We start from the raw sequence: 27935 nt of genomic DNA, 5'->3' as shown, positions 1-27935 counted from the left end.
TCAATGAGATATGTTTCATGCTTAAGCAGTAAGTCATTTATCATAGATGTTCTAAAATGCAATCTCGAATGATTTCTCTTACCGAATTGCTGCCTTTGTGTGTATGTGAGATAGAGTGAGAGGGAGAGACAGACTTTATACCGTTAAAACTATAAAATCTGTACTTTTAGGAGCGTTCACTAAATGGAGCACCAGTAAGTAATGGGCCTTGCTTTACATTATCCATAATCAAAACTTCAATCATGTGACAAAGAAGAGGGATCTTACGGTATTTTTATGCTCAGAGCAACTAGTGCTAAAAACTAACGAGCATTTTGCCAGGAGCTGTGCTAAGTACTTTTCATAAAATATCCGATTTATTCCTGCGGGCAACTCTGTGTGGTGTTATTCCCATTGTTTTACACGAAGGAGATGGAAGCTTAGAAATTTCAATTTACTGCAACTCTAGCGGAAGTTACCCATCACTGAACAGTTCGTTGCCTTCACTCATGAGAAAAAGTGTCTTAGGAATCACATTTATTAGCACATCAAATAAATTCTTTTGCGAAACAAGGAGCATCTAACAGCACTTGACTCTGACATTTCCCAGTCCAGGTTAGCTTGGGTCAGTGGTTCTGAGGTCAACAGCTTTGTTAAATAAAACACACACCCCTCTCGCTCCCAGAGTCCGAGTCTGTAGGTCTGGGATAGGGTGGGAGAAATCAGCGTTTCTAGCAAGTTCCCGGTGCTGCTATTGGTGCTGTTGTTCCGGGGGCCACACTGTGAGAATCTCTGGTTTACGGGTTTTTGTTTTTTTACAGATTTTGTTTACTTGAGAAAGAGCATGAGAGGGGGAGGGTCAAGGGAGAAGCCGACTCCCTGCTGAGCAGAAAAGCCCCACGCGGGACTCTCCTGGGACTCCAGGATCATGACCTGAGCCGGAGGCAGTCGCTTAACCGGCTGAGGCACCCAGGCGCCCCTGGTTTACGGGTTTTAATCTTAAATCCAACGGGAAAGTGTTGGTCCGGGCAGAGCGATGGTAACTGCTAACGCGTTTTAGGTGCCCGGACTCTGCTTTCCCCTGCTGCTCCGACCCCAAGGCCCGGGCGCGTGCCGTGAGGGCGCGTCGGCCGTCACCTCGGCCCTGCGGTGCGTCCCCCAGCCTCGCCGCCCGCCCTCGGCGCTCCATTGCTCTCCCCGCCAGCCCCGCCTGGCCCCGGCCCCGCCTCCGGCGGCCCATTGGCTCGCAGGTCCCACCGGGCGCCTCCGCCCACACGCCCATTGCGCAAAGCTGGCCAGGCTGAGGCGCTGCTGCCAGAGCGCGGGATCCGAGACGTGGCTCCCGGGCGGAAGAACCATGTTGGACTTCGCGATCTTCGCCGTTACCTTCCTGCTGACGTTGGTGGCAGCGGTGCTCTACCTCTACCCGGTAACCGCCGTCTCGGCCTCTGGGGTTCTGGCCGCTGCCCCAGCCTCTTGTGTTTCCCGCATCCACGTCGCTCTGCACGCAGTGGGCCGCAGGGGGTGGGCCGGAGGGGAGGGTTCCCGCTCTCGCTCCAGCTCCGGCCGCGCGCGGGGGCAGCTCCCGAGCATGTGACTCAGCGGGCGCGCGCGCGCGCGGGCAGCGCTGGGAAGCGAGCGGCGCGGGCTGCTCCACTGCCCCTCAGGCGCCGCGAGCTGAAAGGCCGGTGGCAGCCTGGCTTCTTAGTGCCCCGCTCCCGGAATTGCCACGCCTCTGTTACAGCCTGCGCGAGATGTACTTTTGGATGTTTTTTTGGCAATAACTGTGCCAAACACAAATTATATTTTCCAGTGTGCCTGGGAGGAAACTTGAGGATGCTCCTCTCCTTTGTCCTTTCCCGAGGATTCTCCCAGCATTTTTTTTTTTTTTGCGGCTCCTGCCTTCCCATCCGTCTTTCCATCTGTTTATGACTGAAATCCAAAGTCCTTAAGGTCCAGACCGGTCTTGCTCTTCGCAGGGCCTCAGAAGCAAATGGAGCCGTGGAATGAGCATTGCCGTGGGTTAGTGCGTGAGCTTGACGTAGCAGCTGGGCTTCAGCTCTGAATCTCGTTCTAGCCTCCTTTTCTCTGCTTGCCTTTGTCAGCCTCAGAGGGTGATTCTGAGAAAGAAAGGAGCTAGTAGGTGAGCGGTCATCTCTTCACCTGTCTACCCAACAGGGGGTGTTACAAGGGGGTGTTTTTGTGGAAAAAGTTGTAAAGTAACTGAACACGCCAAAACATCACTGATAATGACCTAACACCTTCTTAAAATGTTCTTTTCAGAGCTGGTAAATAGATCAGATTGGAATATTGCAACTACACAATCCGGAACATCCAATATCTTTTTTTTCCCTGAGAAACGAGAAGTTTAATGGCTCCAGATCTTGAATTTTTTATAATCTTCAAGTGAGACTGTCCTTTGATTAGTTAATAGAAAGCAACACTGTTTATTTCAACCAAATACGTGTGCCAAGTATGGCTCCATGTACCGGGAATACAGCAGTGACAGCCAGGCAGGAAATTCCTGACTCATGGAATGTATATTCTGGTGAGAGGAAATAGATAATCTAAACAAGAAACACAAATGGTATTTTAGTATTAAGCATCATGGAGCAAAATAAAGTTGGTAACAGGTAGGGTTGTTACTTTAAAGCAGGACGGTCAGTTTTTTTAAGGAACTCCATACTGTTTTCCAGAGTGGCCACACTACCTTGCGTTCCCACCAACAGTGCCGGAGGGTTCCTTTTTCTCCACATCCTTGCCAACACTTCTTTCTTGTGTAGAACTACCCTATGATTCAGTAATTGCACTACTGGGTATTTACCCCCAAAATGCAAAAACACTAGTTAAGAGGTGTACATGCATCTCTATTCTATAGCATCATTATTTATAATAGCCAGTTTAGGGAAGCAGCACAGGTGTCTGTCAATAGATGAATAGATTAAAGAGGATGTATATGCACAGGAATATTATTCAGCCATAAAAAAGAATGCCATCTTGCCATTTGCAATGACATGGATGGAGCTAGAGGGTATAATGCTAAGTGAAATAAGTCAGAGAAAGACATACCATGTGATTTCACTCATGTGGAATTTAAGAAACAAAGCAAAAAAAAGAGAAAAGAAAAAGAGGAAGGCAAACTAAGAAACAGACCCTTAACTATAGAGAACAAACCGATAGTTACCAGAGGGGAGGTGGGGGGGGATGGGTGAGGATAGGTGATGGGGATGAAGGAGCGCACTTGTTTTGATGAGCACCAAGTGTTGTATAGAAGTGTTGAATCACTATATGGTATACCTGAAACTAATATTACACTGTTAATTATACTGGAGTTAAAAGAAAAAGTAGGATGGTCAAGAGATAAGGAGGAATTTGAGTGGAGACCTGAAGGGGATGAGGGAACAAGCCATTCAGGTATCTGAGAAAGCATTCCAGACAAAGGGAATAGCCAGTGCACATCTTCAGGGGGAACCATACTAGTGTGTTTCAGGAAAACAAGAAGACTAGTGTGGCTGGAGTGGAGTGAGGAAGAGACTAGTCAGTTAAAATCAGAATGATGGGGAGGAAGGGCAGATTTTTGTGGCAGGCCAGTTTATGGACTTGGCTTTTATTCTGAGGTAAGCCACTGGAGGCTTTCAACAGAAGAGTGACATTGTAAATGTAAGGGAATTAAAATTTAGTTTTACTAGTTAAATTTTTAAAGAATCATTTTGACTGCTACGTTAAGAAGAGACTTAGGGGCCTGGGGCAAGGGTAGAAGTGGGCAGAGTAGTTTGGCTGTTATAATAATTTTGGTGAGATGTGGAGCTGGCTTGGACCAAGGTGGGGGTAGCAGAGTGGTAACAGAGATAGAGGGAACAGAGGAGCGATGAGGGGTATGTTTCGTTTGGAGCATAGACAGTTCATCCACAGTAATGGGAAAGAGGGCGGGATATATGGGCACACATGCAGGCGGATGGTAGTGTGGTGTGGAATTATCTCCTGATTTCTTTCATTTTTTCAATGGAATAGAAGCAAAATTATCAGTTAATGGTGAGGATAGGGGATTTAAAGAGAGAGAGGGAGTAAAATAGCCATCTAGAAGATTATGGAGTGGACTAGGGAAGTGTATGACTTCCAGGCAGCTCACTTGAGGTTCATGAAATTAAAATAAGACTCTTCAGCGTGGTTGTGTTTTTTCTTCAGCTGTGTGGGTTCAGGGGCAGTTGATCAAATGTTGGATTTAATTAGAATTGGTGTTTTGCTATGATACCAGGATACAGGGCGAAGTAATGTTTCTAATGACACATCATGGAATCTGAGCTGGGTAAAGTGGAAAATGAATATATGAGTGGGTGATTTAAAAGTACTTTTGGGGTTAAAAATAGTTTTTGGAGTGAAGATACTAAAAATAAAATAGAAGGAAAGATAGGAGGTGCTTGAAGATTTGGATGCTTGATGTTAAAACTCTGGAGATGTTGAAGTTTTTGGTCATGTCAACCTTGCACCCATCCTTTATTCTTCTTCTTCTTTTTTTCCCTGAATGTACTTTTTCTTAAACTAAGATTGTAGAATTACAAAATTCTTTCAACCTTGGAACCTTAAGTAGGATGCCCTCAAATGGACTGATTTTAGTCCTTAGGGAGACAGTGTGTGTTGCTGCCTATTTAAATACAGTTCAGTTGGAGCCCCAAGAGTGTCAATGTACTGCCTTGCTTTCCAGATGCCTCCTTCCTGAGCCACCGGGAGAGGTGGGCACCTGAGCAGGGACCTTCAGGTGACTTAATTTGGTTCGCCATTGCCTACTCAGTTGAACTGGGTTTTCATTCTTGAAGAAACTCACGGAAGGGCATATTTCTCACAGGTTCACATACCAATTTGTACAGAGATGTCCTTGGTGCAGCTTATGCCAAGTTATTATGGAGATTGTTCCTGAGTATTGCATGACGGCTGCGAAGTTGGAACAGGCAGGCCATGAGTGTGAAAGCTTTAATTTATCTACCTCATTTATTTTTTGTTTCTGTAGCCGTAGTGTCTATTTTCCTATTTTCTGACCACTGAAGTTTTCTGATGTCCTATCTTAAACCTGAGTTGATGTGTGATGGGAGCAGCTGGACGTTTAAGATATTTTCGTGATTCTTTTTTTTTTTAAACTCCCCCCTTTTTGTGTATGTAGTGATGGAATGTGTTCTAATGGTTGAAACGAGGAAGGAGAAAGAAGGACCTTAATTTCTGAATGGAGGAGTCTCTCTCTTTGTGGAAAAGTAGATCAAGGCTGTTATCAAAAGTCTGTCTGTGTTATTGCATCTGACTTTAAGATCCAAAAAAAAAAAATTTTTTTTTTTGCCACGTTGTGCCTTTCCTCCTGGAATTGTGAGCGAACACTAGTACCTGTTTACACTGTGAAGTGGACATTGTTACAGAGAACACACCCGAGGCTTTCTCACTGTTAAGCAAATAATGCCCTTGTGAATGTATGCTCTATGGAGAAACTCCTGTAGTTTTACCTGCTGATGCTGTCTGTCTTGTTGAAGAATAAATTTTGGATGGTTTTTTTCCTCTCCACCTCCAAAAAAAATCTAATGTATGACCATAGGAATGTTGCTGACGTAGGGTAGAGGCTTGAGTAGGGGAGAGATGGATCAGGGAAAGAGGATAAACTTCTGTAGGAATAGGAGTGTGGGATGAGGGAAGACCTGGGGATGGTAGTCCTGGCCTTTGTGTGGTGTCTAATATAAATAAGGAAAAAGGTCATAATAACATTCTGGATAGTCTCAAGGCAGATGGTAGGGTGAGGCTATGAATTGGGGAGATTGAAGTTTTGCGGGGTCTTGTCCGGGTGCATGCCAATTTTGGGACCCCTCATCATTTTGGCTCTTTGGGAGATGTGGTTGTGGTAAAGGGCAGGAGAGCATTTTACCTGGCATTCTGGGGTTCACTCTTCATTTTTGCTGATGAAGTGTAGAGGTTGATCTAGGAGCCAGTTTATCCAGAGTATATACAGATTTCTAAGGCTCCCTCTTCCGGTTTGCTGATGGAGTTGTAGAAGCCAGTATTAGGCTAGCAGGGAAGGATTGTACTTAGTATTTCCACATTGTTAGAGTTTATTCACTCCTGCCTATCAGTTTTTTCCCAAATATTTCAACATTTCTGTCATAACACTACTTTGTGAAGCTGTCCAAATATTCAAAGACCTCAGTTGTGTTTTCTTTCCCATGAACATATCCATTCTGGAGCTTTCCATCATCCTTTCCCAGTTGGTACTGGTTACAATCTCCTTCAGTTTAGCTCTTGTCCTTTTACTATCATTGTGGGTATTCTCTTTACCTGTTGTATACCCTACTTCCTATTTCACTACTGTATATGCTGCAGCACATCAATTTCCAGAAGCTTCCTAAGGACATGTGCATGGAAAATACATCTTATGAGACCTAGCTTGTTTGAAAATCTTTCTGTTCAAGCTTTATACTTCAATACTAGTTTGGCTTGGTATAAAATTCTAGGTTGGAAATAATTTTCCCTTAGAATTATAGGGACTGCCACCCCCCCATCCTGTTTTTCCTGAGTCTGGAATCTCGAAGTCTCCTTCTAGAAGGTTGGTAATCACAGGAATGGAGAAAGACACCTAAGGTTTCTCAGGGATCTGTGCACCAACTTTTCAAGAATTGTTAGCATCTATGTCTTGCCTTGTGTCTTATCCTGTCTTTTGGTCTTTTGGTCACTGAGAACAAATCTGATTGCTTTTTTGTAGTTCTCCTTTCTCCTCCGCAGACCTCCAGAGGAGGCCTCTCAACTATGTCAGTTAATCAGTTCTCCAACAGCTTAACACTTCCAAAAAAAAATGTTGAACTGTTCCTCTCCCATTCTCTTTATCCTTGTTTTCTCCTTTTTTATCTCTTCACTTTCATTTAGTGGGATTTCAGGAGGAAGAGACAGTTGATGAATGTTATCAGTTTATCATGTTTGAAGAGAAATCAAGAAGCTTGTTTTGTTTTTAAAGATTTTATTTATTTATTTGACAGAGAGAGACACAGCGAGAGAGGGAACACAAGCAGGGGGAGTGGGGGAGGGGGAAGCAGGCTTCCCGTGGAGCAGGGAGCCTGATGCGGGGCTCGATCCCAGGACCCTGGGACCATGACCTGAGCCGAAGGCAGACGCTTAACAACTGAGCCACCCAGGCGCCCCAAGAAGCTTGTTATGTCATTAATAATTTTAGCCCGGGGGAAAAAGTAGGATTTTTTTTTTTCTACCCTGACTTTATCTTTTTCTAATTATGGAGTTCCTTCCATCCTTTTCCCTACTATTTATAATATTAAACTTGACAAGTTTCCGTCACTGAGGAGACTGTAGGACAGAATACGGTGTAGATTTCATTATCAGTTAAATACAAGTCACACATACTGTTATCTCGATAGCACTCTTGTAGCATTTTGCAGAAACAATAAAACTCTTCAGTTAGTACCATTCAATCTAGTATTTCTCTTTTGGCATACATACCCTAAAGGAGGAAAAAAGTAAAATTGTATAAAGATTTTTACAGTACTACTTATATTAATGAAAAAACAAAAGAAAAAATAAATAGCCCATAATGATGTAATGTATGGTGATTAACATAACAATAAAAAATTAAAAAAAATAGCCCAGATGTTTATAGCAGTATAGTAGGAAAATGATTAAGCAGTTTCAGCTACATGATAGTACATAGTTTAGCCTTTAAATGTTCAAGTATGTTGAATCAGCAGCACCTGGGTATAGCAGTCGGTTAAGTGTCTGATTCTTGGTTTTGGCTCAGGTCATGATCTCAGGGTTGTGAGATCGAGCCCCATATCAGGCTGCATGCTCAGTGCTTGAGATTCTTTCTCTCCCTCCCGCTCCTCCTCTGTGTGCATACATGCATGTGCCCTCTCTCTCTCTCAAAATAAATAGATCTTTAAAAAAAAATATGTTGGGGCGCCTGGGTGGCTCAGTCGGTTAAGTGGCTACCTTCGGCTCGGGTCATAATCCCAGGGTCCTGGGATCAAGCCCCACGTAGGGCTCCTTGCTCAGTGGGGAGCCTGCTTCTCCCCCCCCCGCCTCTCTCTCTCTCTCTCTCTCTCTCTCTCTCTCTCTCTCTGTATGAAATAAATAAATAAAATCTTTAAAAAAATAAAAAAAAAATACGTTGAATCACTACATTGTACATGCGAAACTAACACTGTATGTTAACTGTACTGGAATTAAAACTTAAAAAAAGAAACATTTTCCTTTCATTAAGATATAAAAAAATAAATTGTTCAAATAAGGAAATACTTATTCATTTACTTCTATAATGTTAATTAGGTAAAAAAGGGCAGAATGACAGGTAAACTCTGATTAGTAGTAGTCAAAATTACTGACAAAATTCAAAATTGATTCTGGAGTAAATATTTTAGGTTATTTTCTCTGTAAATATTTAGTTTATTTAAAAATTATTTTCGGGCACCTGAGTGGCTCAGTTGGTTAAGCAACCGCCTTCGGCTCAGGTCATGATCCTGGAGTCCCACGATCGAGTCCCGCATCGGGCTCCCTGCTCAGCAGAGAGTCTGCTTCTCCCTCTGACCCTCCCCCCGTCATGTGCTTTCTCTCTCTCAAATAAATAAATAAAATCTTTTTAAAAAATTAGTTTCTAAAAATCCTGTTATAAGAATAGTATGATTGTCATAAAATTAAATAAAAAATAACACTGATCCCAAAACACAGCAACTGTAAACCCACTACAAAATTGTTAAATATTAAAATTCCCCAAACTTTTCCCCAGTTCATTTTTTTTTTTTAATTTTTATTTATTTGACAGAGAGAAACAGTGAGAGAGGGAACACAAGCAGGGGGAGTGGGAGAGGGAGAAGCAGGCTTCCTGCTGAGCAGGGAGCCCGACGCGGGGCTCAATCCCAGGACCCTGGGATCATGACCTGAGCTGAAGGCAGACGCTTAATGACTGAGCCACCCAGGCTCCCCACCCCAGTTCATTTCTTAGAGGTTGTTACTTGAACAATTTGCTATGAATTATTTTGTTATTTGTTTGTATGCCACACACCTCACTGACAATAATGACTACATTAAAGCAAAAGATGAATATCATATTGTATTTTGGTAAATTCTTTGACTAGGAAGAGGAGAACTATTTTAGGAATGAATCTGTTGTAAGCATGACATTGATTTTTTTTTAATTTCATTTATATTTTTAAAGATTTTATTTATTTATTTGAGAGAGAGAATGAGAGAGAGAGAGAGCATGAGAGGGGGGAGAAGCAGACTCCCCACTGAGCAGGGAGCCCGGTGTGGGACTCGATCCCGGGACTCCAGGATCATGACCTGAGCCGAAGGCAGTTGCTTAACCAACTGAGCCACCCAGGTGCCCCGATTTTTTTTTTTTTAAACTAAGATAGATGGGACCATTTATAGACTCAGAAAAACAATAAAAATGGTGCTTAATTATGTATTAGTGGATGTTAAATTTTTCAGCTTGTTAATTTAATTGACACAGGAAGGGTATTAAGATTATTCTTTTAAATACAACGAACCCAGTTTTTGTATTTTAATACAGAAAGCATTTTTGAGATTCAAGCAAATTGGAAAGCCATCACTTAAGGTCCTGCAGATGTCTTCGCAAAACATATGATATATGGGATATACGATTATGTATCATATACTAAATTATGTATTATATACTAAATCATTATACTAAACTATTTTTAAATTTTTCCTAAGGCTTCTAGACAAGCTGCAGGAATCCCGGGGATTACTCCAACTGAAGAAAAGTGAGTAGTTATTTTTTTGGGAATTCAGTAGAGTTAACTCTTAATTTTTGGTATCAAAACTAAAACCTATTTTTAGATTACAGAGGTTATTTAATTCCATTGTGTACTCTAAATTTATCTCTGGGCATACAGCCTGAACTTTGTTAAGAACAGAAAGGGGGGCTGTATAAATAAAAAACTTTAATTGCTTTTGGGATATCTGGCTGGTTCAGTCAGTAGAGCATCCAGCTCTTGATCTCAGAGTCGTGAGTTTGAGCCCCACGTTAGGTGTAGAGATTACTTATAGATAAATAAAATAATGAAAGGTTAAAACACACACATAAATCTTAAAAAAGTTTAATTGTTTTCACTTTCTCTAGCCGGAGAGTATTAAAAATGGAAAGATAAGATAGAAGGAAAGAAGAAAAGAATGCCATAGCATATCTGACATTTTAAATTAGCCTATGATGATGTTCATTGCTTTCTCAGAGGGAGATGTTGTAAAAATTAGATCGTTTTCCATTGTCTAAGTCAGATGTTCCTTGTGTATCTTTCTTACTTGGCTTGAACTGTTATAAATCCTCAAAATATCAGACAAATCCATATCTGAATATAACCACAGAAACGAGAAGTCAAATTTAACTGTGGGATTTTGCAGTTATTTGTATTCCATGCACCTCTGCTCTCTTCTATTGACACAACTAATTCAGAATCAACTGTTGTTTTTCTGATTCTTCCAAGTTAAATTTCTTATTTTTCCAAGTTATTTTGTCAAATGTTGCTCTTTTCTCAGGGACGGTAATCTTCCGGATATTGTGAACAGTGGAAGTTTGCACGAGTTCCTGGTTAATTTGCATGAGAGATATGGGCCCGTGGTCTCTTTCTGGTTTGGCAGGCGCCTTGTGGTTAGTTTGGGCACTGTTGACGTACTAAAGCAGCATATCAACCCCAACAAGACATGTAAGTTTAATTTTTTTTCTAATTAGCTGATCTTTATCTTTTAAGAATAAAAGTCTGTTAGGAAGAGCCATACATTGTTCATGGGTAAGAATAGCTAACATTTATTGAATGCTTTATATTAAGTGCCAGGCATTATGCTAAGGTCTTTATAATTATTACCTCATTTTAGGTACAGTAAAATGATTATTTTTTCCTTCAATTTATAGGTATATACAATAGAATCCCAATGTAAATTCCAACAGAATTTTTTTGGAAAAAATAGTTCCAGGGTGCTTCTGTAATAGTAAAGGTACTTGAGCAGTCAGGAAACATCTAGAAAAGAATATTAATGAGGGGAATACTTGTACCATCAGGTAGAGCAATGTGCTATAAATCTAGATTAATTTAAAGACTCCTGTACTGTGATAAGGCTAGACAGATTGATGGCATAGAGTAGATAATCCAGTAGACAAACCAAGTATACATGATAAAGAGAGCATTTTATGATAAAGGGGAAAAGTAATAGATGGTTTTGGAAAACTGGTTAGCTATTTGGAAGAAATAAATCTGCCTCCCTGCCTTACTCTTTATATCAAAATAAATTCCAGATGATTAAAATTTGAAGTCATAAAAGTATTAGAAGAAAACATGGTTAACTATTAAATTGGGGGTGGGTATTGATAAACCTTTTCTTACCATAGCTTGAGATCTAGGGGCCATCAAGCACAAGACAGGTAAAGCTGTCTTCATAAAAATGAGAAATTTCGGTACAATAAAAAACACCTTGAAAAGGGATGAAAAAGAGAGAGGTGGGAAAATGTTGGCCACATATTACTACGCATGATGTGTAGCGGTTGATTACTATATTTCATAACATAAAGGTACCATGACAAAGTTTATAAGAGAAATGGGGAAATTATTTACTACCCATATATATATAAAGTAAATAAAAACTAGTAAGAAAATAAAAATAAAATGCAGTTGTAGAAAAATGGGCAAAAACAAGTTAATTAAGAAAGAAGAAATAAAAATGCCCAGTAAGCAAATGAAGATTTCAACCTCATTAGTAATTAGTGGGATGCAAATAAAAATGAGAGTTTTGCCTATCTGACTGGAAGAGAGGGAAAATATTGGCAAAACTCGTTGTTGATGAGGGAATGGAGAAACATGGAATGTAAGTATTTTACAAACTTGGGAGAGAAGGTTGACAGGATCTTTGACTTAACAGTGATAACATAAGGAAGTTATAAGTTGATAATCATGTAAATGAGAGAAGACATATTAGTATTATTTACAATAAAAATTTGAAGCAAACTTAAATGTTTTTCAGTGGCTGAGTAAAAGGAATATATTCAGGCTTTAATATGATGACATAGATTTATTTTATCAATTATGCCTACTGTATGCAAACACTGTTACAAGCCATTTACACATATTAACTCATTTAATCCTTAGGACAACCTTATGAAATAGATATTAGTGAATACTGAGATACAAAGAGGGTAAGTCTTTGGCCCAAGGTTGCACAACTAATCAGTGATGGAGCTAGGACTTGAAGGTAGGCAGTCTGGCCTAAGTTTGTGCTCTTAATCACTAAGTTTTCCACAACATGGAAGGATGGCTCTGTCAGGAAATATAAAGATGAGTAAAACCAGACATGGTCTCTGCTTCTGTGGAGTTTATAGTGTAATTTGGGGAGTAAGGGTAGCATGTAAACATTATTTAAATGATCACACTAATGAACTGGGTAAAGTGTGCTGAAAGAAGGGATTGTATTCTTTGCAAAATTTGACATACGTTTTGTCTGTCTCTGTTAAGTAATATTGATGGCTATAAAAAACAATCTTGAAAATGTTTAACGGTATCTCTGTAGTGAAATTTAGATGAATTTTATTTTCTTTGTATTTTACTGTTGTTTTAATTTTTTTTTTTTAAGATTTTGTTTATTTATTTGACAGAGAGATAGAGAGCGAGCACAAGCAGACAGAGTGGCAGGCAGGGAGGGGGAGAGGCAGAAGCAGGCTCTCTGCCGAGCAGGATCGGCAGGGTCCCATCCCAGGACCCTGGGATCATGACCCGAGCCAAAGGCAGACGCTTAACGCCTGAGCCACCCAGGCGCCCCAGTATTGTTTTAATTGTTAATGTTAATTGTTAAATTGTTAATTTAATGACAATGTATTTTTTGTATGAAAACAATGTAGTCATTAAAGAAACACTTAAAAAATGGAAGAAGAAGAAAGAAGAAATTTCTGAACTAGGCTAAATAATTTTAACTGTAATACTTGACCATTATACACAAACAACAATTTTGCTTTAAAATCAGTGGAATGAGCTTTTTATAAAGTCAAAGATATTGTTGTCATGTAGGTAGAAAATTTATGTAAGTATTAATGATTTATAGTGGAATAACCAGTCAGGATATTGTATTCTTGCCAATTTTTATTGCCTCTTGAACTGTTCATATATAGGGAAGATAGTGAGGGGAGTTGGGAAGAAAGTTGCCATATTCTCAGCTGCAACCCCCTACCTCCCTGATCTGTTTTTCTGGTAGAGTTTTTATTGTTGTTGTTTTGTTTGTTTTCTGAGTGATTACTTTGACTCAGAAATGTTTAATTTGTCTGTTTCAGCGGACCCTTTTGAAACCATGCTTAAGTCATTATTAAGGTATCAATCTAGTGGTGCAAATGTGAGTGAAAACCACACAAGGAAAAAATTATATGAAAGTGGTGTGACTAATTCTCTGCAGAGTAATTTTGCTCTCCTGCTGAAGGTAAGGTGATAAGTTTGGCCCAGAATTCTATAATACAGATAATAGTATATTTTTGACTACTAGTGTGTCTTGTCTTTGGTACTTTTTTTTTACTTGTCTTTCTTTCTTTCTTTTTTTTTTTTTAGATTTATTTATTTTAGAGGGGGGAGCATGCATGGCAAGGGGGAGGAGTGGAGGGAGAGAATCTCAAGGAGACTCCTTGCAGAGCATGGATTCCCACTGCCAGGCTTGATGACCTGAGCCTAAGTCAAGAGTCAGATGCTCAACTGACTGAGCCACCCAGGCCCTCCTCTTACTTGTCTTTCCAAGCTGATTTTTATTCTGAAGTTCTGAAACAAAACAAACAACAACAGAAATCTTAACACCTATACTCCCTGTGTAAGTTGGAATGATGGGATTACTGGGCGTTTGCATAGACAAACTGAAGTCATACTGGGAGAGGGACCTGACATTTTTAAGAAGTTCCACAAATTATATACAAAGTTTGAGAACAATACTAATCCATACTATTTTCCTTTTGACCCTAAAGATCCTTGGCTTAGCCTTGTGTGCTACCTGACAGTTCTCTGTGTCCCAATAGGGCTGTTCCAAACCTTCACCCTTATTTTAGTATTGCCAGTCCTAACCAACCCCTTTCCTTGTTACAGGTAGCCTTGCCTCCTGCTTTGCTGAGACCAGAGTCCCTTACCTGTAAACTTCCCCACCAACAAACTCTATCCCTCTCAATCTTTTGTTCTTACTTCTCATTTTAAATCTTAAAGAATCCTTTCTTCTGTCCAAAACTAATCCATCCATTTGTGCCCTTTAAAAATAATGGAATTTATAAAATTAATACATGGTTACTGTAGAAAACACGGAAAATCTAACTTTAAAGAAATCATCCATAATTTCACTATAGATGTATATATGGATGAAATCATACTGTATGTACAATTTTATATGGTTTTTCACTTTAAAACATATCATAGGGGCACCTGGGTGACTCATTTGGTTAAGCAGCCGACTCTTGATTTCTGCTCAGGTCATGATCTCAGGGTCCTGGGATCGAGCCCTGCATTGGGCTCCATACTCAGTGGGGAGTCTGCTTGAGGATGCTCCCCCTCCCTCTCCCTCTGCCCCTTCCCCTGCTCGTGCTCTTTCTCTTTCTTTCTCTAAAAATAAATAAATCTTTTAAAAAATATATCAGAAACATTTTATCATGTCATTAAAACTTTTCCAAAAATAACTAAAATTATGCTTACTTTTTTTCTGATAGTCATTTTATAAAATATGGAAAATTTTAGGAAAGTCCTAAGGAAAAAATAAACATTTTTAATGCTGTCTAGGTGGCTCAGTTGGTTAAGCGACTGCCTTCGGCTCAGGTCATGATCCTGGAGTCCCGGGATCGAGTCCCACATTGGGCTCCCTGCTCAGCAGGGGGTCTGCTTCTCCCTCTGACCCTCTTCCCTCTCATGCTCTCTGTCTCTTATTCTCTCTCTCAAATAAATAAAATTTTTTAAAAAATGCTGTCTATTATCAGTGATAACCATGTTTAACATTTTATTTATTTATTTATTTATTTTTGAGATTTATTTATTTGACAGAGAGAGACACAGCGAGAGAGGGAACACAAGCAGGGGGAGCGGCAGAGGGAGAAGCAGACTCCATGCTGAGCAGGGAGCCCGATGCAGGGCTGGATCCCAGGACCCTGGGACCATGACCTGAGCCGAAGGCAGACACTTAATGACTGAGCCACCCAGGCGCCCCCATGTTTAACATTTTAAAATCCTTCCTATCATTTTAGTCTTTTATGTGCACAGAATTTTAGTCAGCATCATACTATATGGATAGTTATAGACTCTGCACTTTTTTTTTTTTAGATTTTATTTTAAGTAATCTCTACACCCAACATGGGGCTTGAACTTAAAACCCTGAGATCAAGAGTTACATGCTCCACCATCTGAGCCACCCAGGCGCCCCTTTTTAATGCTATTTTAAAGAACGTTTGTGATTTAGCTTGCCTGCTTTTCCAGTCTCCGTTCCCATTCTCGTTTGTCCTTATACTATAGCCACCCTGGTTTTCTTTTCTATACCTTGTTCTTTCCCATCTCAAGGCCTCTGTATATGCTGTTCCCATTACTTGGGATTGCCAGTTCTAACCACCCACACACCTAGTAAATGCATGTTCATCTTTCAGCTCTTAGTTTGAATGTCACTTCCCCAGGGAAGCTGTCTCTGATCATCCCACTGTCCCTAGGTAGGTCCCCTTTTAGTTGCTGTCATAATAGTCTGTACTTACCCATCACAACACCTTTCACTTATTAATTACATTTTGTGTAATTCTTTGAATGTCTCTGCCCTAAATTGTATGCTCCATAAAGGGAGGGTCTATTTTAATTATGTCTGTATACTTGGCTCTTGGTGTAGAATAGACTCTTGGTAAATATGAGTCTAGTTCTTTTCTCTCAAGAAACATTTTTCTCATCTTGCCTGGCTAACTCCTCCTCTAGTCCCCAGTTTAGTTACGTACCCTTCTCTATGCACCTTCTCTAAACTACAGTAACAACCTGAGTATACTTACATGACAAAATTAAATTGATTTTTTTCTCTCTCTCCCTTCTTCGATTGTGTTTTCCATCTACTTTTTCCTAATGTATGTGCCTCACGTGAAGTTATTTATTTTGTTGTATGTTTAATGAAGTTCACTGGAAATAGCATTACTTTATAGTATGAAGATTACGCTTGGGCACGAAGCTTTGAATCTTGCTTCTGCCATTTAGTATCTGCATGACTGTGTGTTACTTAGCCTTTGTGAGCTTTCATTTCCTCATCTCAGTAACATCTACATTACAAATTTGCTGTGGGGATTATATGAGACAATGATGTAAAATACCTAACAACAGGTCTTAGGACACAGTAGCTACTCAAGAAATACCTCTCCTTTTTTTTTTTTTTTTTTTTGCTTGAGAAGTAGATTTTCCAACCATTTGTTTGCTGTTCATCCTCCTCCCCAATTCTGTTCTCTTAACATTTCTCCTTATGTTTTTCCTGCTTCTCTGAAACACTTCCTTTTTAATGTTTCCAGCTTTCATAATGCATTCCCTCTTTTATGTGAGTTGTTTTTGTTTGTTTGTTTGTTTGAGTAAGCTCTGTGCCCAACATGGGGCTTGAACTCCTGACCCCAAGATCGGGTTTTTATAGTTGATGGACCTATATCTGTCTCCTTTGGAGGGTTGTATAGAAGTCTTTTCTGTTCTGTAGAGTTTAAATCCACATTCACTCCCAAGAGCACAAACACACCCCACCTATTCTTGCATTACATAAAGTAAATCACTTTTAAAATCATGGAAAATTTAAAGGAATAAGTGTAGAATAGTGTAACAACCATCCATGTCCTTATCACCAAATTTTAATAGTTATCAAATTAGACTCAATCTTACTTTATCTCTGCCCCTACTTACCTCCCTTATCTTCTCTCTGGATTATTTTAAAGCAAATTCCACACAGATCAGTGAGGACATGCTTTTTAAATGGCCTAGCAGTATAACTTTTTTGAGTTATAGAATACCTGATAGTTGTTAAGAGAATGTATTATTGACTCTTAGCCACTTTTTAAAAGTAACATTTGATAAATGCTTAATGCCATTTTTTCCTATCAGAGTTTTAATTGAAACTCACACTTCCTATTCAAGACTTGAGACTGGCTTGCTGAGTTTACTGGAAGCATTAATTAACACATTGGCTCCTCTCTGGACAGTTTTCCTCCTAAAAACAGACCAAACAAGGCCTTTAACCATGGCTGGATATTGATTAGTCTCTCTCCTTCCAGTTCCTATTTCTTCAGGGCCCTCAGGAGACTTGTATACCAAATCCCCACCCTCTCATTGTTCTCGTTCCTGTTTGGTGTCTCAAGGTTCGGTGTTGGCTGTGTTCACATCATGGTCTCTAAGCCTGTCAGGTTGCCTGCTTGGGTTGTCACGGCTCTTCTGTCATCCCACATTGTCCTCCCTGGAAACAGTTATGTTGCCTTTCTCTAAGCATTCACCAGTCAGAATCTTCCTTTCTGTTCTGTTTAAACACCTAACATTTGTCAGTAAACAGCATCTTTTTGTATTTAATTGTGTATCTCCAAGGAGTTTTGCCCATTTCTCTTTTGCTTTCATTGATAGAAATAACCTTTTTCTTTTTAGTAAAATTTACTGTTAAGAGCCTTAATTATTCTTTCTTCTCCGCATCAAACTAAGTAAGTCTAACTTTTTAATCTTTTATCATAGGCTCTATTTCCGAAGCTTTCACTCTTTTGTGTTGTTGCTCTGTATTCCAGATTTTTCTCCTCCTGCCCAATTAAAGGCAAATCAAGATAGAAAATTATTTCCCAATTTTCACGTTTCTTGCCATCATATTTTTAAGTTTTAGTTCATAGATTGGGTCCAAATGTAAGAAATGTGTTTCAGGTTTATATTGTCAACTCCATAGTACAAGCCAGTTACTTAGCTTAGGCATTAGTCAGAAATACCAGCTAAATGTTGAATCAGGAAGAACATGATTGAATAGTGCTGCTCTCAGAGCACCTTCCTCCTCCCTACCGAGAGTTTTCTTTGAGAGAATAGTGTTGTTACCAGAGTTACCACCCCAAAATAAGTTGTACCCTTCATATTGACATAATAAACTTTTTGCCTTTTTTTGGTTTTTTGTTCAGATCTGAGTTCTGTGTTCTGATTCTTCTCTAATCCTCTCAAAACTTATCCTAAGACTTCTCGCTCCTTCCTGTCCTGGCCCTCTCTGCTCCAGGGCTGTGTGTAAACCTCCACTTTAACTCTGTGAGTGTAACTTCTCTCTTCTCTATACTGAAACCCCATATTCTCCTGTTACTTCTGGGAAAAATTCTGATTTAACAAGTATTTCTGGATTTTAGGATTTAGGACTATTGTCCATAATCCTCTTAATTGACAGCTTAGTAATAGTTAATAGTGAAAATTACTGAGTTTGTTGGTTTAATAGCTTGTATGGACTCATTTAAGCCTCACAACAATTTGTGAGTAGGTATTGTTATTTGCCCCTTTTAACAGGTGGTTAAATTAACTAGTCCAGGGTCATATAGCTAGTAAAGAGTAGGACCAGGATACCATCCCAGTCTGGCACATTGTTTCTCTAGCTCGGTTCTGCTACCCTGGTATGTAGTTTTGCTTAGCTAGTTTTTTTCCTTTCTTTTTTCAAAATCTTTTTTAAGCTTGTGGTCACAATAATACCCTAGTGTAAGGTGGGAATTGAAAATCATTTGCTTCTCAGAAGTTCTGATAAGTTCACAATAATTACCTAGGGGCACCTGGGTGGCTCAGTCATTAAGCGTCTGCCTTTGGCTCAGGTCATGATCCCAGGGTCCTGGGATCAAGCCCTGCATCCGGCTCCCTGCTCAGCAGGAAACCTGCTTCTCCCTCTGCCCCTCCCTCTGCTTGTGTTCCCTCTCTCGCTTTGTCTCTCTCTGTCAAATAAATAAATAAAATCTTTTAAAAAAAATTACCTAAAGATTTTTTTCAAAGAGAAAGTTTGTATTCTTTCTGAACAGCTGATATAAACTCTAAAATCTTATCTGTTGAATTGTAAGTCTGCCTCCAGGTGTACTTTTATCTCAAGCCTTATTTTTCTGTAATATAATTAATTTTATGTTAGTTGAAATTGGCTTGGTATTTTAATATGAACATTCTGAAGAAGTCTAAATTATATTGTATCCTTATCCATGACACATGATAAGATTGATAGTATACATTTTTCAGGTCTTTACAGTTTGTATATCAAAGATATATATATCATAGTCTTTACAGCTTATGTATCATATAAATATAGTTGGTGAAAGAATAGTCTAGCATAGACACATTCTTGTCATTCAGCCACTGGGTAGTTCTGTCGTACATGTAAATGCACATCTGCCACACATGAAAAAATTGGAAGGGATTGTCTAAAAAAAGCAGTCTATTAGGAATGAAAGGATTTATCACAGAATTAGACATTATCAGCAGTAATAAGTCAGTATGTAACACTAAACTATCAAATGAAGCTCATCAACAGGTAGTTAGAATTTTCACCAACTATAAACTGGTCAAGATTCACAAATTAGAAGAGATTCACATAATCCTCTAGCGAATGTACTAGATATGTGCCTAGAGAAAAATCCTGCATAAGTCTTTTGAATATTTGCATTGTTTTAACAGAGGACAGTGCAAACAAGTAGATGAAGCCATGGGCAAATCACTATACAGTAATGTGATACAAGGGACAGTATTCATAACAAAATTTTTGTGGCTGAAAGAGAAAGGAAAAAAGAAAAAAGACTTTACCAGCACTTAATCTGTTAGTTATATAATCAGCAGTGATCTGATACTGTGGGGAGATAGTCACAATTCAAATTTCTGATAAGTAACACATTGTCCTAATAGGTTTGAGGATACCATTTGGGTCCCAAATTTGGTGTTCAGAAATACCATCTATAGCTGTTTTTTTCTTCAATGTGTAATGTCTCATATAAGAAGCCTCACCAGAAAACTGACTACCTATCACTCAAAACTGAGGAAAGGTACACCCTGGATTTCATTTAAAAACCAGCTGTGTATAAAAGCTTTTATACACTATTAAGAAATATAAGCTCCAGAAGAAAAATGGCTAAAGAAGTGAACATGCAGTTCATTGAAGAAAACATGTAAATGGCCTTTAAATATTTGAAGCTTGTCTAAACCTTACCAATAATTAACAGAATAATCCAATTAAAGCAATGTTGAGATATTTTTTACATGTTAGGCTGACAGAAGTTTTTTTAAATGACAATAGCTGGTGCTATCAGAGGTATGGGAAATGGGCACTTTGATATTGCTGATAAGACTATAAATTGATAAGTGCTTTCTGCAGGGCAGCGTGGCAATATATATCAAAAGCTTAAAAAATGACTACTCTTTAACTCAGCAATTTCATATCTAAGGGAAGCCAGTTGGAAATACATGTATGTACAAAGGTGTCTACTGAAGCATTATTTATTAGCAGAAATTGGAAAATACTTAAATGTCCAGTAGTAGAGGATTATTTAAATGATAGTGAATCCATAAAATGCATTGGAATAAAGACATTAAAAAGATGGCAGAGACATTTATTTATTAATTAGTAATATAGGGGGATGATTTTAAGATGTTTTATTAGTTTGCTGGGGCTGTCATAACTAAGTATCCCAAACTTGGTGGCTTAAACAAGAGGAATTTATTGTCTCACAGTTCTGGAGGCTAGAAATCCAAGATCAAGGTGTCAGCAGGGTTGGTTCCTTCTGAGGGCTGTGAGGGAAAATCTGTTCCATGCCTCTTCTTTGGTTTGCTGGCAATCTTTGGTGTTCCTTGGCTTGTAGATGTATCACTCCATTCTCTGCCTTCATGTTTAGAAGGAGGTCTGTGTGTGTGTGTGTTTCTGTGTGTGTGTGTCCGTCCCCTTTTTGTAAGGACACAGTCATACTGGACTAAGGCCCACCCTAATGGATTCATTTTAACTTGATCATCTGTAAAGACCCATTGCCCAAAAAGGTCACAGTCACATGTACTGGAGGTTAAGACTATAAGACCGTTTTGGGGGATAAATTTCAACCCTTAACATAATGGCAAGTGAAAAAACCAGCATACAAAACAGTTTGTATAGTATCATTACATTTTCCAAAGTAGATCTATATACACACATATATGCACACATATAGATGGATATATGTACGTATAGAAAAACTAATGAAAAGCTATATACAAAAATGTAAGTAGTTATCTTCATCTGCGTTGAATTTAGGGTGATTTAAATTAATTTCTATATTTTCATTTATATTATTTGATTTTCTTTTCCATTGACCTTTATTACTGTACAATTCAAAAAAACTATGAACTACTCACCTGTCAGTGATAGTCTGAATATTTGAATTTTCATTAGGAATGCTTAGTAATCCATTGAATAATTAAAACCAAAACTCAGTTTATTGAATTTTCTCTAAGAACAAAGCCTTTTATTCATGGACTTTTTAGGACTATATGTTTGGTTTCTTTGATTCTTCTGGAAGCTGTTAATATGCAGTAATTGATTTGGGGAGAATTACGTTTCCTGCTGGTGTTACTGCATTGTTCAATATTTTTCATCAGATTCTTTTTTCTTTTTGAAAAATCAAAAACTGTTCGTTGTAAAAAGCCAAATTTTATAAAGTGAAAGATCTGATGTTCAGTGACTTTACATATATGGTCATGACATACATTACTAGTAAGACAATTGAATGTTTAAAGAAGTATCTGATAACTTTTTTTAAAGATTTTTTAATTTATTCATTTGAGAGAGAGAGTGAGAAAACGAGTGGGGTGAGGGGCGGGGGAGAAGCAGACTCCCTGCTGAGCAGGGAGCCCAATGCGGGACTCGATCCCAGGACTCTGGGATTGTGACCCGAGCTGAAGGCAGAGGCTTAACTGACTGAGCCACCCAAGCACCCCAGTATCTAATAACTTTTGAGAGAGTTCTTACTCTCTGTCAGAAACATAACTTATTCTTTGTAGTAGAGACAGGACAGTCATTTTGAAAAAGAGAGTTGGTTATATTCACTAAATATTTATTGAGCACCTAAGATTTGCCAGATACTGCTAGGTGCTAAGATTACCAGTATAAAGAGCTGCCCTCAAGAAGGTTAATGTCTAGTGGTTATCAAGTACTGGGTCTTTAACTAAATAATTAGTTAATAGTTTATATAAAGTGACTTACAATCTTAACCCCAGTACATGTGAATGTGACCTTCTTGGGCAATGGGGTATTTACAGATGATCAAGTTAAAATGAATTCATTAGGGTGGGCCTCAGTCCAATATAACTGTGTCCTTACAAAAAGAGGACGGACACACACACAGAAACACACACACACAGACCTCCTAAACATGAAGGCAGAGAATGGAGTGATACATCTACAAGCCAATTATTTAGCTAATTATTAGTTAAAGTGAATTATTAACTAATTACTATATAATAGTTTATATAAATAGTTAATAAAATTTAAAGTGATACTACATAAAAGCATTCCTTTTGTTAGATGTTGGAACCAGTCTCAAACTCTTGAGTTTCTGACAGCAAACTTTTTACCACTTTGTATTTCTCTTACTACTAAAGGTACTCTTGGCCCACATTCTGACCCTTAATCTCAGAAAACCTTCTTCTTTTATTTGAGATTTTATTTATTTAGGGCACCTGGGTGGCTCAGTTATTAAGCATCTGCCTTCAGCTCAGGTCATGATCCCAGGGTCCTGGGATCGAGTCCCACATCGGGCTCCCTGCTCAGGAGGAAGCCTGGTTCTCCCACTCCCCCTGCTTGTGTTCCCTCTCTCACTGTCTCTCTCTCTGTCAAAAAATAAAAAAATCTAAAAAAAAAAAATTTATTTGAGAGAGAAAGAGCATGAGCAGGGGAAGGGGTAGAGGGAGAGGGGACAAGCAGACTCCCCACTGAGCATGGAGCCCAACTCTGGGCTTAGTCCCAGGACCCCAAGATCATGACCGAGCTAAAGTCAGATGCTTAACCAACTGAGCCACCCAGGCATTCCTCTATTTTTTTTTTTTAAAGATTTATTTATTTGAGAGAGAGAGTGTGCACCTTTGGGGAGGGACAGGGAGAGACAGAATCTTAAGCAGACTCCCCACTGAGTGCAGAGCCCGATGCTGGGCTCACTCTCACCACCCTGATATCATGACCTGAGCCAAAAGCAGGAGTCCGACACTTAACCCACTGAACCACAGAAAGTACCCCACACTTTCTGTTTTTGAATTTCACCAGTCTTGTGGTTTTAGTTTCCCTCTTACCTAACAAGAACATAGTTGGTTACTCTATGGATATATTTTCTTACCTTTTTTACATACATAGAGGCATAGTGGTTGACAGCACGGGCTCTTCATCAGACAGCCTGGATAGAATAGGAATTCTGTGATTTTTGTTGTGTAGCCTTGGGCATCTTATTTTTTTTCTGACACATTTCCTCATTTGTAAAATGAGGATAATAATGATTACTTGTTGGGTGCCTCAGTGGCTCAGTCGGTTAAGCGTCTGCCTTCAGCTCAGGTCATGATCCCAGGGTCCTGGGATCAAGTCCCACATCGGGCTCCCTGTTCCTTGGGAACCTGCTTCTCTCTCTCTCTCTGTCTCTCATGAATAAATAAAATCTTTAAAAAAAAATGGTTTCTTGTCTCATAGTATTAAGGATTAAATGAATTCATACATTAGAAGATGCTTCTGGGGTGCCTGAGTGGCTCAGTTGGTTGAGCATCTGACTCTTGGTTTCTGCTGGGGTTGTGATATCGTGGGTTGTGGGATTGAGCCCCACGTTAGGCTGTATGTTCAGCAGGGAGTCTGTTTGGGATTCTCTCTCTCCCTCTCCCTCTGTCCCCCCAACACCCGTGCACGTGTGTGCTTGCTCACTCTCTAAAATAAATAAATAAATCTTTAAAAAAAAAAAAAAAAAGATGCCTCCAGATAGGTTTTCAGAGTGGTTTTACCATTTACAGTCTAACAGCAGTGTGTAAGAGTTCCACTTTTTCTGCATCTTCACTGATGCAGATGTACATACATCTATGTACAGTGATAGATGTATAAAGGTTTCTCACTATGATTTTAATTTGTATTTTCCTGATGGCTAATAAAAATGAACAATCTTTTCATTTGTTGGATATTCACTTTGATGTAGCATTATTTCAGGTCTTTTGCCTGTTTTTCTTTGGGGTTTTCTCTATTTTTTTTTTTTATTTTTAAGAGGTTTTTAAAATTTCCAAATTTGAGAACTTCATTGGCTATATTAATTATCTTCCTCTGTGGCTTGGCTTTATATGCTCTTAAACTTGTGTTTTGATGAACAGATACTAATTTTAGTGTAGTTCAACTTATTATTGTTTTGCCTTTATGGTTACTGCATTTGTGTCCTATGTAAGGTATCTTTATTTATTCTAATGTTATGAAGATAATTCATTTAAGTTTTGTTTGAGACTTGTTCTGAGAATCATCCTTCTTCTATTGTGCTGTAATGTTACCTTTATCATAAACCAGGTGATTGTGTACGTCACTCGATTTATGTAAAGTTATCTTCATGTATAATGGAAACTTATAAGTGTCCCTTCCACTTATTTTGGTCTTTAGTTTTTCTTAATAATATATATTTTTTTAACTTTTCAGTGTAAAGGTCTTGTACATCTTTAATTAAATTTACTCCTAGATATTTAGTGGGGTTTTGATGCTATCATAAATGGTAATGTTTTTAAATTTCATTTTTTGTTTTTTGCAGATATATACAATTGATTTTTACATATTGACCTGGTAGTCATTAACCTTGCTAGATTTCCTTCTTAACTCTAATGGTTTATCCTAGTATCTGAGATTAATGGACAGTTTTTATTTCTTTTCCAATTCTAATACCTTTTCTTTTCTTGTTTTATTGCCAAACATTGTTATATTTTTAATGTCTTTAGGCTCTGGAGTACCTTCCGCAAGAAAAACTTGGTTAGTGTTTCTAAAGGTCTTTATCATTATGGGTCCAATCAGGAGAGAGAAAGCACATAATTACTTAAATAGGGAAAGTTTAATATAATTATTGGGACGCCTGGCTGGCTCAGTTGGTTAAACATCTGCCTTCAGTTCAGGTCATGATCCTGGGGTCCTGGGATCAAGTCCCACATCAGGATCCCTGCTCAGCAGGGAGTCTGCTTCTCCCTCTGCTTGCTTCTCCCTCTACCTACCACTCCCCCTGCTTGTGCTCGCTCTCTCTCTCAGAAATAAATAAATAAAATCTTTAAATATATATATGTGTATATATATATATATATAAAGAATTAAGTATAATGGGATTGAAGAGTGAGAGATTGGCTAGTCAGAAGTAAAGAGAACTCTAAAGAATAAAGGAATAGCAGGTATAAGGAGCAGTCAGTCATCAGTTCTAGGGCTGAGAGGGCTCAAGTAAGATCCCATGTCCTCAGGACTGAGATTCAGACTGTTGGAGGGGGCACAGCTGTGGATGGCAACTCTTGAAATCAGATTCTTTATCGTCCTCAGAGTTTGTTCTTGCTATTTGTTGTGGGATATTGCTGCTTGCTTAAATGTCTTTTCTGAACTGTTTTTGTAAGGTCTGTATTCTTGTGTGTGGACACTGAAGCATGTTTTGTTAGATTAATGGTCAGCTGGTGTTTTGACAGATTTACCTTAAACACTTGACAAAAGAAAAGTAAAAAGAAAAAATACTCTTCTATTATTTGTAGATTGGCTTTGCCTTTGGGCCTTCCTTTAACACTTATCTGGGCCTTTTATACATTCACCTTAGCTTTTACTTCCTACTTCTTTGGAGCCAACAGACCTGTCATATGTGAAAGTTTATTCTTCTCAGGCCTTCTCTGAGCATGTGTCCTGCTCTTTGGTATGTCTGTGGCTTTCTTAATTCCCTGGTATATGGAGAAACTTTCAAAAGATTACCACATTTATTTCTTACCCTAATCTCTTCCTTTCCAGGCTTCTTGGCCTGTTTATTGCTTGTTCCAAGTGTTGTTTCTTGCCCCAGCTGCTGTGGTCAATACCTGTGCCTTTAAACATTTTTGGCAGAAGCCACCCAAGAACGTGTCTTGGGAACACTCTGGGAATGTTGGGTTGTGCAAAACAAAGGGAGGCCTTTGTAGCAGTCCTTGAAGGCAGCTGCCAGGCAGGTTGAGACTCATAACTACAATTCTTGGAGAATAATGTCTTTATTTCTTCCTAGCACTCTGCACCAGGAATATGGACTGCTATTCTCACAGCTGCTGCCTGTCTGGGATTTGGGGATGGTAGGCAGGTTGTTTAAAATGCCACAGTGCTTACTTGCCACAAAGTAGCAGCTTCTTTCTTCACCAAGCTTTCCCCTGGCTGTTGTAAGTTTTTTACTGCATTATAGAGTTTGTTGGAAGCTGATGCTGACAACTTTAGCCAGCTCATTACTTGCTTTTGGGGAAGGAGAGAGTCTTGGGATTCTCTACTCCATTTTCAGTGACCGTTTTGGTGACCAGTGGTGATGAAGCTTTTAATAACACTCGAAAGATGTCAGGTTTCTGCAATGCTATTGGCTTTTGGCCACCATGCTACTACTGAGCTGGGGAGAGAAGAGAGCTGGAAATAACCTTGAGTTAAAACATCACAGACTCCACTGTTTTACCAAGGTTCAATTGCTGTTGAATAGATACTTCTCAGTGGGCACTGGGTTTTGGTTAACTGCCAACATGCTACAACATGTTTGGTTGGTTTGCATGTGTTTGCATTATTTTATTTTATTTATTTTTTTTAAAGATTTTTATTTATTTGAGAGAGAGAGAGAGCATGAGAGAGGGGAGGGTTAGAGGGAGAAGCAGACTCCCTGCGGAGCAGGAAGCCTGATATGGGACTCGATCCCGGCACTCCAGGATCATGACCTGAGCTGAAGGCAGTCACCTAACCAACTGAGCCACCCAGGTTCACCTGTGTGCATTATTTTAGAGGGAGAGCAATATCACTAAGGCCCTCACTCTACCATTCTGGAAGTCAGTCTCTCTTCTGGAACATTTTGAAAGAGAATAGTAGGAGGACTTAAGATGGCAGAGGAGTAAGGGGACCCTAGGCTTGCCTTGTCCCTCAAACATAGTTAGATAAATACCAAATCATTTTGAACACCCAAGAAATTGATCTGAGGACTGAGACAGCAAAACTGCACAACTGGACGTAGAAAAAAACCACCATATCATGTAAGGTAGGAGCTGTGGAGAGTTGGTTTGAAGGAGGGAGGAGCTGCAGGTGCTGCAAAGTGGAGGGAGCCCTGATCATGGAGAGAGGAACAAGAGAGAAAGGACAGAGAGAAAGTGAAAGCACATGCAGGGAATTGCACAAGAGAAACTCTTTCCTCAAAACCATTGACTGGGAAAGAGAAAGGGGCTGAATACTGCAAGTTTTATAAACAGTGAAGCGCAGAGTCTCACATTCAGAGGCCTGTGCCATCATTACCAGGGGCATGCCTGGTGGGCTTAGCAGTGCTAAGAATACACTAGAGACTCCCTTACTGCAGAGATAAAAGAACTAAAAACTAGTCAGGCCAAAATAGAAAATGCTATAACCAGGATGCAAAACTGACTGAACGTAGTGACAACAAGGATGGATGAAGCAGAGGAACAAATTAGTGGTATGGAAGATAAAATTATGGAAAATAACAAAGCTGAAAAAAAGAGGGAAAGAAAGGTATTGGATCACGAATGTAGACTTAGGGAACTCAGCAACTCCTTAAAGTGTAATAACATTCGTATCATAGGAGTCCCAGGAGAAAGAAGAAGCAGAAGGTTTATTTGGGGAAATTATAGCTGAAATCTTCCCTAATCTGAGGAAGGAAACAGATGTTGAAATCCAAGAAGCACAGAGAACTCCCATTAAATACAACAAAAGCCAGCCATCGCCAAGACATACCATAGTCAAATTCATAAAATACACAGACAAAGGAAAGAATCCTGAAAGCAGGAAGGGAAAAAAAAGTCCTT

The 27935-nt window shown here is 39.2% G+C and overlaps 1 protein-coding gene across 1 annotated transcript in view; it reads left to right on the top strand.

Moving 5' to 3' along the window:
* Positions 1-1256: 1256 nt before the first annotated feature.
* Positions 1257-27935, top strand: part of CYP20A1 (cytochrome P450 family 20 subfamily A member 1) — a 70807-nt gene continuing 44128 nt past the window's right edge. The window contains exons 1-4 of the mRNA XM_028112109.2: positions 1257-1408; positions 9685-9734; positions 10507-10673; positions 13280-13422. Of these exons, the coding sequence (XP_027967910.1) occupies positions 1337-1408; positions 9685-9734; positions 10507-10673; positions 13280-13422 (432 nt within the window). The 5' untranslated portion in view covers positions 1257-1336. The remainder of the gene's footprint in view (positions 1409-9684; positions 9735-10506; positions 10674-13279; positions 13423-27935) is intronic.

This window comes from Eumetopias jubatus, unplaced genomic scaffold (assembly GCF_037043125.1).
Source record: "Eumetopias jubatus isolate StellerSeaLion01/CBP00866 unplaced genomic scaffold, mEumJub1_p1.0 scaffold_3, whole genome shotgun sequence".
Taxonomy (NCBI): domain Eukaryota; kingdom Metazoa; phylum Chordata; class Mammalia; order Carnivora; family Otariidae; genus Eumetopias; species Eumetopias jubatus.
The sequence above is the reverse complement of the archived record's forward strand: the minus strand, read 5'-3'. Positions and strand labels throughout refer to the sequence as shown.